The sequence below is a fragment of the Phalacrocorax carbo genome, chromosome 7, assembly GCF_963921805.1.
Source record: "Phalacrocorax carbo chromosome 7, bPhaCar2.1, whole genome shotgun sequence".
In the NCBI taxonomy this organism is placed as follows: domain Eukaryota; kingdom Metazoa; phylum Chordata; class Aves; order Suliformes; family Phalacrocoracidae; genus Phalacrocorax; species Phalacrocorax carbo.
In genome coordinates, this window is record NC_087519.1 from 20500697 (window position 1) to 20513667 (window position 12971).

Genomic DNA, 12971 nt, shown 5'->3' on the forward strand with positions numbered 1-12971 from the left:
TCAAAGGGAACTGACCTATGTCATCGGCACCAGATCCTTTTTGTCTGAATAATCTGATCCAGAATCTTTCAACCTGGTATTTTGCAATACATACTAATAGTGACAGAAAAATACATCTCACGAGGATTTAAAGATGAAATGTGTGTCTTGAAAGAAATAAAAAACTATCAGGCTGACATTTCAATGAATACGAAGTAATTTTAACATAATCTCCCTTAATGCCAATGTCTTGCAAATTGTTTGAATCAACCAATATATCTAACGTAATCTTGCTTGAAATGAGAGAGACTGAGGCTTGAATCTCTTCTTACTCAGAGCTGACTAACAGGATTGATTTATGCTAACTTTAACTTGGATAAGTAAATAAAAGGGAATTCAGACTCTAATTCCTTTATCTAAATAGAAACCAGTAGGAGGAAGTATTAAAATGCTATAAACGTCACTGAATGTGATTATTCTAAAAATATTTTTAAAATAAATGTTATTACTAATACACAAGTTTCATTTTCTCTATGCTATCTTAGGTGAGTCTGTCCTGTATACATTGAATACTCAAAATTTCCATCAATGCTTTTAATGTACAACCACACTACTAGATAAATATTTCTTCTTGATGCATACTGTGAAAATTTTGACAACAAGCTACACTGAGCTCACTGTAAGAGGTTCCAAGGTAGATAAGCAGCATCATCACTACAGAAGTGGAAAAAAAATAATTTCTCTAACAACTTTTTCAATACGAATAACACATTTCATATTTTGAAAGACTTAACTTTACAGTCATTGGAATAATGACCAGAAAGGAAATTAGTATGTGCTAAACCAAAAATTCTCAAAGCACAACAGAATGCATCAAAAGTTTTAATTGTGATGACTTTGATACAGAAGCCATGTAAGAGACAGAGCCCTTCTATTGACTGTTAGAACAGTAATACACATATGATTGTCTTCAGGCCCCAGTACCTAAACAATACTGGAATTAAAAAAGAAAATCTAGCTGATTTCCAGCTGGAGACGGAAGAGAAATATAGAGTTGCATTCATGCCTTTTATGGGAAAGATTGCATAGCTGGTTTAGAAAGAAAATGTCTTTTCATATCCTTAGCAGTAGTTCTGTGCTTCTTTAAATTCTTCATGAGTTACATATGGTTATATTCTTCCATTCAACATTATCAGCCCACAGAATGAGTAAAATGCAAGGCCCTGTTTGAGAATTAGGACACAGTTTTAACATTTATCTTGTGAAGAAATTAATCACATATGCAGTTATCAAATACAAAAGGCAAATATTTCAAGTTTCATAAGGACATGACAATCCACAAAATATTGGTTGAAGGTAAGCACCAAACCCAGCAACTGCCATTTCAGTGACTGAACGGCAAACCTGGGATGTGGTTGTCTTCAACACTGGGAGCTTGATCTTGACTGCAGTTCTTTCACTTAAGATAATTTCCATGCAAGATCGCCAGCTGCACAACACAGTGATAGAGGCATCTCATTATTTAAGGCCTGTGCTTTCTTTCAAACACTCTTGGAAAAGTCAAAGATAATCTTTCTGTCAATCTTTTTTTTGCGAGCTTTTAAGAGCAGTATTAAATATTCATAAATATAAAAACTATGTGGAAATACCTTTAATAATATTCTGATTCTGCCTGTTTAAAAAAAAGAAAAAAGAAATAAAACCCACAACCCAACAACCAACCATCTTTGCCAGAGTGCTTGGCCAGCAGTGAAGATAAAAATGTGACTGTTCAAATGTCCCGTAGATCACATGATGCTTCTGTCTCTTTGTGGACGAGAATTATTTCAGTACTTTCTGCTGAGTTCTAAGAAGCCATAATTAGAGGACAAAAGCCCCCAAAGTGCCTGAGATTCAGAAAGGCTGGACTGGCAAATCATTTCTGGTAACAGTGGCTCACAGAAACATCTTCAAATTCTTATGTGGAAAGTACTGCAAAGGAAAGGAAACAATTAAGGGATATAAACACATTTGTCATTATGCACAACATTTTCCTTAAAGGACAAAAAGGAACATGCTGTGTAATGAATCTGAATCTCTTCTCTCATGCTCTCAGGAAGATTTAAACATTCTGGGATAAATTTCCACCTTCTGAAAAAGTTAGCTCAGGGGGCCAAGCTCAGCAGCGGCTTAAATCAAGTATTAATTGACTTATTTATTGGATATACAGCAGAGCTAAATGTTTCCCAATTGCATTTTTACTATGGCACAGCATTTGGGTTCCTAAACAAGTCAAATTAGGCAAATAAATTTGTTGTTTCTCTTGCTGGGACCAAGAGAAACTGATTGTTATCTTCTTTCTGTTTGTAGTATGATACAGGCAAGCAGCCTGCCTTACTACTGCTATTAGTTTTCAGAAAAACTCCTGAGCATCTTAGCAGGACAATAAAAGACAATTTAAAGAGGGCATGGTGAAAGCTCACTTTCTCTAAGTAATAATCTCTATTCAATATCACAACAGTATAAACCAGTATAAATTTCTTGATTGAAATCAGAAGGTATTATTATGTATTTTTGTATGTAAATACTATAATTTTGATGCCTACACCAGAAGAAAAATTCAAAGGTTTGGAGCATTTTAGAGACTGAAGAGTTCTGAATGTACAGTTTTTTGATTTTGTTTTACAAAAAGAATGCTCTAACTTAATCACAGCTATTTGATTTGAATCAGGAATTCACTGAGGGAAGCTCTGTGGTATGTACTTGGAGGAGACAAAATTTTATGTTCACAGTGGTCCCAAGGAACTTTGTATCTAAGAATTTATTCAGTCTGGGTGACACTGAAAGATATGATCCATCACAGTCTGGCATACTAGCCTAAGTATTGTGAAAGAAAAAGAGAATTACAAACATCTTGTTCACAACTCAAGAAATGTCTAAAGCCCCATATTAATCCAAACTCTTGAAAGTTTAAATTCCACATAGGCAACATCCAGGAACAAAAAAATCCATAGCATTGTATGTGAAAACATATCAGGCATCACTCCTTACAAAAAAAAACCATCCAAATCCACTTCACTGGAAATCTATTTATTGAAATTTTTTTTTATTTCTATCAAAGTGTCGTTTTGGCCTTTGGAGATTAAGTTTTTTACTAAGAAGCAGCTGAAATATTCTGCAAAAAATACTGACCAAATTATTCCCTTCCATGTTTTCTTGCTAAGCATCTCTTGCCAATTTGTCACTAGCTCTAATTTTAGTTCCTAAGAACTAGACAATCTGCATTTTGAGACACGTGTTATGAAACACATTTCCTGTAAGACAGCTTCTGTTACTTCTGCTTTAGGTAGGACTGGAGTCAGGACATCAACTGTTACACGAGTAAAGGCCCACAAAGGTTTCAGAAATACTGCGTTTCCAATGACACCTTTTTGTTTAATCTGTTGTTTCTCTGTCTAGTTCTGGCAGCTCCCAGCTGTTACTAATGCTGTATTCTTCTCAAACTCCATTTCTAATTGTTATAGTGTGTTTCACCATCAGGCATTCAAGTAAGCTTGAACTTCCAGGATGATTTATAAAACAATTTCCTGTGGAAAATGTAACCAGTCATGTAGAATGGAACACTTAGCTAGTGCCAGTTCAGAGTGCTAATACTTCCATTAAACTACAAGCAGCTTCTTAATCGTAGCAATTTTGAGTGAAATAAACCTACTGCGATCAAATTTTCTGAACTAGCAACTGTCATTATCATTTACAGATTACTCAAGGTTCTGGGATAACAGCCAAAAAGGTATATATCTTCTTCCCTGGTCAATGATTAGCAGTGTTTTCTTCTAGCCTTAAAAAAATTCCTCAACCACAGCAGTGCAAATCAGGCAACAGACTTTACTGCATCTTCATTTGCTTGACAGCGGTACAAAACTTGCAAAAGCTGTCCGCAGGAGATTAAACCTACACAGGATCATTAAGTAAAGGTTTGAGAAACGAGTGATGAGATAAGGAAAATCAGTCAATGTACAGTGGATGAACTTTAGCTCATACCAGGTCAAAGCCTGGATTGTGGTGCCAAAATTAATACCTGTTGTATATATTAAGTATGCATGAAAGTATGACAGCTTAAAAAAAAAACAGCTTGAGCCGTGTGAAAAAAGTGCTTCAAAACCAGAGTGCACATTGTTACAGGAATCTGGCCTTCAAAGTTTTTCCACAAACAAGGTAAAGAAGGTATTCCTCTTCAGTAATTTCATACCTCATTTTAATGGTTATGAGATTTTACAGTTGGATAGTTCATAGGAGTTCTCAATGTTTGCCAGAAGTCAGGTAAGCCCTGGTCCCATGCAACAGAGCACAGAGAGCAAAATGACCTATGACTTAGCAGAGATCACCTGCTCAAGCAATGGCAGAGCCAAGGATAAAACCTAACTGCCTTGCATCCTAAATTTCCTACTCCTACGATGTGAAGTGGTGGCTTTTGCTGGGGGAAAAGGCAAAGAACAGAATATGAAATCCTTTACTACAAATAAAAACAATCTGGAGTCTGGTAAGTTAGTCAACATTTCCAAAAGGATCATACACCAGGTGCCAATATGGTATTCTAGGATCAGATAATTCAGAAATGTTAATTGCCCATAGCTTCACAGCAAAGTCTCTGAAAACTGCAGTTAACCAGCATCTCCAATTGCTCACTGGCAATCATATTCAAAGGTGGCTATTGCTTTGGTTCCTGGGTGTTTAATTTTCACAGCTGCTGAGCAGTTGAAAGTATAAATCAATAGGCAACTTAGGCTTCCTTGAATTTAGAAGTCTGGAATGCATTCAGTTGGGCACAAAAAGTGGAGATATGCCAAACCAAATGAAATTTTGAATGTCTCTGGACATTAACGGGTTGGTATTTCTTTGATGCGTCTGCTGAAGATTTCAAAAGGAATAATTTTATTTATACGAAAACATGTTTTTGTATCTTTTTACAATAAGAAGACGACAGCTCAGGCATAAGTTTACCACTGGCATATAGCGTTGTTGATCCACAATTAAAGACATTTCCTGTGCTTTGCATGTTCTCTGTTGTTATATGTAGAAATTGCACAGCCCTGTCTTCAGTTTGGCTGCGCATAGCCTATGGTTATCAGTTACAATTACCATTACAGCTGAAGACATGGAAGAGAGGAAAATGAAAGGCCATTAATCAAGCCAGAGATAAAATCAGAAAGATAAAATAAAGCATTGTTTCATTAAATAGGTAATGTGTCCAAGGCTGTTATGGTATAATTGAACTCAGTTAATAGGAACTGGGTTTTATGTAGTGAGAGATCAGCTACAGGAATTGTACTCTTGTCCTATGTCACACATTCTGTCACATGCTAGCATGCATTGGGTACTATCAGAAAGCACTGGTTTCGTTTCAGTCCCCAGTCAGACCTTGGTGTACCTATTGTGGCATTAAAGTTCAATGGATCCCACTCCAAAAGTCAAATCAGTGTCTACCCTTAAGAATGCAACATTTACACAGTATTTAAAAAATGACAGTAAGTGGCTCAGGTCAGGAAGTTCAGTATTAACACATGTCAGTCTATGATGCACTGCATACAGAAAAAATATACCTAAGAATGTGCTCAAAAAATAAAATACCTTTACAGGGAAAAGGAACAGTAAATAACAATAAGGGAGAGGTACCAAGTCCTCTGTACAGATTGGTTTGAATAGAAGCAGTTTCATGGCCTTGTCACTTTCTTTTCCTGCAGCTGTTAACTCTGGCTGAAATACAAACCAAATCAGAGAAACGACACATTCTCTTTTTGGCTCTGAGACTTTTCCATTTACACCCTAATTTCGCAATATAACTTCAAAGGTTAAAAAACATGTAGCTGAGTAACAGTCAGAGGCTCTAAACCATATTTCAGCTAAAAGGTGGAAGGCAACCTGTCTTTAGGTCATGTCACACCAGGAGCTCTTAAGCCTGAGGACTTCAGAGCTGAATCCTGTGACCCAGCTAACCTCCTGGATCTGAAAGAAGAGGGAAGTTACCATTTCCCTTGAAGCCAGGGATGGAGAAAATCTGCTTTAAATATATGTATCACTCCCTTGAACATCAAGGAGACATCTTAATAAGATGTGTCACAGACACAGATCCAAGTATATGTGTTTAAACTGAGCAACTGGATGATTAACAGTCTTCTACTACTTGGTAGCCTGGTCCTTTGAGATTATAAGCATTGTGAAGAAGGTGATCCCTTCGTATCTATTTTCTCTTTACCTAATCTATACCAAGCTCTGTACTGTTCACCTCATCCCTCTTTTTACTCATCTTCTTGCCCTGTTGAGTACCCAGCACTCAGGTCTTTCCATTCATTTTCTCAGCTTCCCAAAACATCACAAACTTGGAAAAGAAAAATAATTATGACAATCATTCCACTAGCTACAGTGGCAAATATTCCTCTCTGCTGCTTTCTCAGGAAATAACTGGATTGCACAGCATCCTCAGCTTGGAATTCTTAGTCAGCAGTTTGAGAGCCTCCACCACACAGCAGTAAACTCAGTCACAGCACAGGAAACTTCTGAAACTACAGCTTCTACTGAGTCTTCAGATCTGCTTTCAATTCTTCACATTTGATCTCTGCTCTCTACCAGATTTGTAGGTACAGTACAGTCTTTCCATTGATTAAAGGAAACACTACTTGACCCCAGGAGCTTCTATATGGATAACAGTATAAGGAAAACATTTTCTTAGCTGGAAATACATGTAAACAAAATATGAGAATACCTACTCAGCTGAGCCTCACCATAATGATGATATGTATCTTGTTCTAAAAGTTTCTGTTGATACACTTGATTAGTCAAGGAATGCCTGAGATGTTTCTAATGTATAAAAGAGACTCACTTTGACTTTGTAGCAGATCCCTCTAGAGATGCTGATGTTTCTCAGGGTTCATAGGGATCACGTCCTCATGCTTTGTTGTAGAATCATTTTGTTATAATGTCTTTCCTTAGAAATGTAATTTATGAAAGAAACTGTTCTGTCTTCTGCAGGTCACTTAAAGGTTCTTAAACACCATTAGCATTAAGAGGTTATCAGTCCAAATTTTGATTTATCTTAATTCTATCCTAATGTTTAGCCTTATTTCCTAGGAAAATATAGTTTATTCAATCAGTCTGACTGTGAGCTTTGCTAATCCTCCCCCAATAACTTCTGAATCCTTTGGCAGAATTTAAACAACATGTGACTGAAAGATGATTAAGTTTCTGCCAATGTCCTGGAAACAGGCAGCTGTGTCAAAAAGAGTCTTTAAGTATTCCACTTACATGTAGCAAAAAAGCCTGAACCTAAACCATTTCTCAAATATCAGCCAACTAATCAGGAGACACAAGTCTGCAGAAACTAGAATTTACAAATGACAAAATTTCCAAAACAACTTACAATCATACTGTATACCTGCTTGTAGTCCAGACAATTATTGGATTATTTATCTTCCCAGATGTTAGAACTTGCTTGTTATTATCAATTATCACCAAACAGAAACACTATCAACTTAACGTTTATGAATAAAGATGATTAAAAAAACTTTTCCAGGTTAGTCAAGGATTTACTATTAGACATAGTTAACCCAGACCACTGAAATCTGGGGAGAAATTAGACCTAGGTTTTAGCTTCAGCCTACTCTACCAGTGGATTCAAGATTCAAATATGAACTCTTCCCAATCTTGGAGTATCTTATTTTGCTGACTGGTTCACTGTAATTTCTTAAAGAAGGTCTATCCTTGTACTACTTAAGTAACAGCCTTAACTATAAACTTATGTGGAATGTTTTATTAATGTGTAAAAATAAAAAGTCATTGTCCTTTTTAAAAGGTCTCTTTAAATATGAAACGTGCAAGAAAAACTGTCTTAAGATAGCTGGGTTTTATCCACAGATTATTAGGAAGAAAGTCAGCAAAAAAAAAATAATCAGTTATATAAAAAATCCTGATTAACAGTGGATCAAAGAAAGACTGCAGTAATTAATCATTTTCATTGATTTTCTGCTACCAGCATGAACTGTACCACTGTAATGTCCTCTAGCTCTCACCTTCCTACCACAAAAGATCAATGTGTTTCTGTGTATTGTAACATGTATACAATATTTACACACATTCCTATTCAGACAGCATAGATCCTTGCTATAGGCTTGAGAACAATATGAATTTAAGCTTATAAAAGATCAAAATATTTTCTTGAAGAAACCACACAAACAAACGGGGGGAAAATTAGATAATTAAAGAGTCATTGATCTCAGTCTTCAAGTTAGGAGAGAATTGGAACATGCTCTAGAAAAGTAAACTGAGTTAAGGTAAGAAGACATCCTCTAATCAGCTCTCTGATAAAGTACTTATGTCTGACATTTCTTGTATTATAGTACACAGTGATATCCTAAAAAAATACCTGAAAATATGCAGGAAACTATCTTTTTCTTAAAACAATACCTCAGAAAGTCTGGTGCTTTGGAAATCATGTTTTCAAAATCTGCAAATCCTAGTTTCCCATCACCATCCATGTCAGCTTCTTCTATCACCTTCTCACAAACTAGAGTGATTTCTTCTGCTGTTAGCTCTTCTCGGGTCAGCTTATTGAGGGTTTTTTCCAAGTCTGATTTACAAATGAAGTTATCTGTGTTAAAATCTAAACAATAAAAGAACCAAAGAAAAGATCACCAACAACTCTCATACTCATTTACATCAAACAAAAAAGGCATCCAAAATCACCCAATTCAGTACCATAGATCTTAAAGGCATAGATTGCTTTAAGCTCTCTGGGAGCCATTTCACTGAGCACAGAGAACATATCCACAAAATCATTGAAGCTCAGGCTCCCCTCTCCATCTTCTGAGAAAGATTCCACAATCCTTTCCTTGAAGGGATTCTCCTGTGAAAAACATATATATATATATATATTAGTATTTAGAAGATCAAAAAACCCGCAGACTCCCTGTTAATAATTATGAGTATTTAACTCCATGGTTGGCTCTTTGAAGACAACTTTTTTTCTTCCAAAATACATCTAAAATTTACATTTGCATGCTTTAGCAGAAAATGCTGCTGCGTCGTACCACTTCTTACCCAGATTTTCTCAGCTCCATTGTTATTCATTCTCTCTAAACTGGGGCTCATGTAATTTCTTCTGCATGGAACACGTGCCTTATTAATGTTAGGGGAAAGGCACTAAGAGCATGAAGATCATTTGCATGTAACGGGTTCCTGACAGGGTATCAGACTGACACATTCAGGAGGGTTACAGCTCCTACATTAAGAAGCTAGCACATACAAACAGAGGATGACAGGAGGGGAAGGAATCGTAGAGACCAAAGTGGAAAGCCAATGAAACAAGCAGGGTCTTTATGCCGTCTGGTGGCACCTGACTAAAGGCTGAAGGAACAAATATTATTATAACAAATATTATTTATGAAACCATAACATGTTTAGTAAACATCTGCATTCCACCCGACTGATGTGGAACCATCGATCAACCATCAACCAAACCGTGCCTGTTCAATAAGGATGTAGAGTCACATCCCAGCAGAAAAGACTTTCATTTTTACCCTGACGCACATCAATGTCCAACCTCTGGTTGGACTGACTAGAAATTCTAGAGTTTTAAATGAAATTTCATCTCTGCAGGAGATGATCCTAAGATCCTTTCTAGCACCCTACCGACTCAGCTGGTGTCAAGGCTACTCCAAATACAACAATATTCTAAACCCATAAACAGACAAGCAAGCGTAAGAAAACCTGCTTTAGTACTCAAGTCCAAAACAAATGTTTTGATAGTAACAAAACAACATCTTTCTCACAGCTATATAAAAAGCAAAGATGAATGTGTAGCTATGTCTATAAAACTGGGAAAATGAATACAACACACAAACACCATTTGGGCTGTGAGAGGCATCTCATCAAAGCTGTTCTACAGATCTTATCTGAAGCCAAGACACCAATTATCATATTGATCTCCTATAAATGTAAACAGCTTTGGTGGTGGCATATCATGTTCATTATTTTTAATATGTATGCAGCATTTTATTTGGCTTTAAAAGAAGTAGTATTGTGAAAGCTCAGAGCTCAAACATATCCAATTGATTTTTTTCCTGAAAGTTTAATTAGCTATTCATAAGCCATCCAATTATTTAAAACGAAATTTTATAAAACAGCTATATGAGAGGTAATGACCAGAAAATGTTATTTTTCAGTTTACTTGAATTCTCTCTTAATAATTCACACAGAACATATGCATTTTTAGAATACATTTTCTGCACACCTGTGGAGACTAAAAAAAATGCAAGCAGCATGTACAAAGCAGAATTATGTGAGCAGATTGATGTTTTATATTTAGGTAATATCCTTCGTCTTATAGGAACATAAAGTACCTTACAAGAATGGGCTACTTACCACTATTATGCAGCTGCCTCTAAAGTGAAATTCAACAACGGTTAAATGGTGTGCAGCAGCATACAAGAAGAACTAAAGACATTCAACTGAAATCACAGGGGAAACTTGAAAGCATAATGAAATTTGTCTCCCACACAGAGATAACATTTAAGATTTTTTTTTTCTTAATAGCCTCAAAATAATGAAAAAGTTTTCAGGATTCTTGTTAAAAGACAAGCAATACATACAAAAGCTTAATTTCTCCCAAAGGAACGTGACTGTGCACATGAACATATCAAAGAACATCCAGTGCCTGGAAAGCAGCCTTCCTTTCTTCTTCAGGTGACAGATTCACACTATGGGATGACCCTTTGCAGTATTTGTTCCGGGATGCAGGTACAGAGAAGTGGTCAGACATTTGAGTACAAGGTGTGATCAAGGTTATACCATACCTACATACATTTGGCAAGTCATGTCATCTGGCAAATTTAAGAACAGATTCCAGTAGCCATCCCAGCTGGAACTCTGAGATACTTTTTCACAGAAGCTATACTGGCTGTTCACATCCTCCAAGAGCATACCTGATTCTATCAGGAGGTTTCTATTTAATGATAACAAAGCACTCAGGATACATCAGCTATCTAATGAGATGTCTTTGGGTCTTGTAGATTGTGCTCCAGGACTACTTCCATGGCACAAATTAGTTGGAGTTTGCCAAAAGGCAAATGTCCATTTAATGAGAAACCATGTAAGTGTGTGAGTCAATCTTCTAAGGATGAGTGAGATCTGAGAAAGAGACACTGGAAGCATAATTTCCTGAGACAAGATCCAAAATTCAAAAATCAACCTTGACCAGAGATATTAGCACTACTAAATGCCAAGATGTCTCCAGTCTTTCTGGCTGAGATAATGGCCAGGAATAAGGCTGTTTTAATGGATAGGTGCATCGTAGAATGGTTTATGTTGGAAGGGACCTTTAGAGGTCATCTAGTCCAACTCCCTTGCAGTAAGCAGGAACATCAACTAGATCAGGTTGCTCAAATAAAAGCCCATTCAGGTAGTCAATACTAAATTCAAATTCTCCTGCAGGGTTTGATGACTGAAGTAATTCCACACTAAGGAGCATGCCTACAGATTTCAAAGGGTAGGAGATTAATGAGCAAACGGCTCTGAGCTGAATATGTAAGGTGGAGGTCACCATTCAGATGAAGACAAAACCAGGCCAAATAAATACGAAAAAGAAATTAAGTAGAGTAGAAAAGAGGGATTCCTGAAAATAAAAAGACAACAGGTTCAAAAAAGCAGCAGGGTCACATCTCTCAAGAGTCTGAGAATGAAAAACAACATCCCAGAATTAGCCAGATGGCTGAAAGAAAATAATTGTAAAAGAATAGGTAATGATCACTCACATCATGTGCATGATGTGTTGAGGAGGTATAGCAGATGTACATCTCTGGGTACTTCTAAGGCTAAAATATCTGACCTGAGTGCTTGGTGATATGCCTGTTTGTGGTATGAATATACATACAGACACACTGGAAAACAATTGGTTCTATTGTTTCAAACTGTCAGTTTATTAAGAAGCCAAAGTAAGATTCAGTTGGGCTGAAATACATGAATGAGGCCCACCTTCTTCCTAAAAAGCACATTAAAAAATGGTTTATCAGTTAAACATTTAATATTAGAGAATGCTAAATATCAGAGTGAACAAGAAAACACATTAGAAAAATAATCTTTTTTATTTCTAAAATACTGTATTGTTTTCTTTGGAACAAACCTCATCAGAACTGAGTGTCATGGTAACAGTTGTAAACTGACATCTTAGAGGCAGCATTGGGTAACAAACAGGAGTACAGAGATGCAAATATCCCTATCAGCAGTGAATATCAAACCCAGGACTTTCTGCATTAGAAATGCTAGGCATGATCTCTCTGACTGAATAAGTTACATAAGGTGAATTATCTATTTGGCATGTCAGAGATCTTGAAAATATCAATGCATTAAAAATGAACTAAATGGACCTGAGCATACTTCTTAAGTAACTCTTTGCCAAACAGATCTCTAAAACCTAAATGAAAAATAAAATCTTTCCTCATATTGATTTCATTCCTTTAACTTTCTCATATTATGTGTCTTCAGGCAGTATATCTGTGGTTTACACAATGGAAAGTATTATCTTACCTTCACAGATACTTTTCACATCCTTTCTGTAATTTCATTACCTCTACTCTAAAGAGCACAGATTAGGGTTCCATCATACTTAAAGGAAAAACCACAGGGGGGAAGGGACTAAAGGGAAAAACAATACTCTTCCTTCCTAGACTGTTTTCCCTTAAGCACTAACTGTTTAAAAAAGAATCCTTTTAAAACTAGAAACTTACACTTGTCTTATTAAAATGCTTTTTCTGGTCTCTCACAATAAAAATGGGAGAGGAGACAGAAACAATGAAGAATTGTTACAGCTAAAACACTGCTCTTTTGCAGACTGATGCTGCTGTAGTGGCTTGAGATAATCCTTCTAAATGTGCCATCCATCTTAATGATAACTTTTTCTACTCAGATAATTGTGTTTCTATATATATTTTTGAATGTCATGTAGCATCTATTCCAACATACAGACC

General features: G+C 36.2%; 1 protein-coding gene across 3 annotated transcripts in view; it reads right to left on the reverse strand.

Annotated features, from left to right (window-relative positions):
• Window positions 1–848: 848 nt before the first annotated feature.
• The window catches only part of CIB2 (calcium and integrin binding family member 2), a 57822-nt gene continuing 45699 nt past the window's right edge, over window positions 849–12971 (reverse strand). For all 3 annotated transcript variants that reach the window (XM_064456716.1, XM_064456717.1, XM_064456718.1), the window contains 3 exons: window positions 8707–8854; window positions 8416–8611; window positions 849–1950 (listed from right to left, as the gene is read on the reverse strand). In XM_064456716.1, coding sequence (XP_064312786.1) covers window positions 1929–1950; window positions 8416–8611; window positions 8707–8854 — 366 coding nt within the window. In that variant the 3' untranslated portion in view covers window positions 849–1928. The remainder of the gene's footprint in view (window positions 1951–8415; window positions 8612–8706; window positions 8855–12971) is intronic.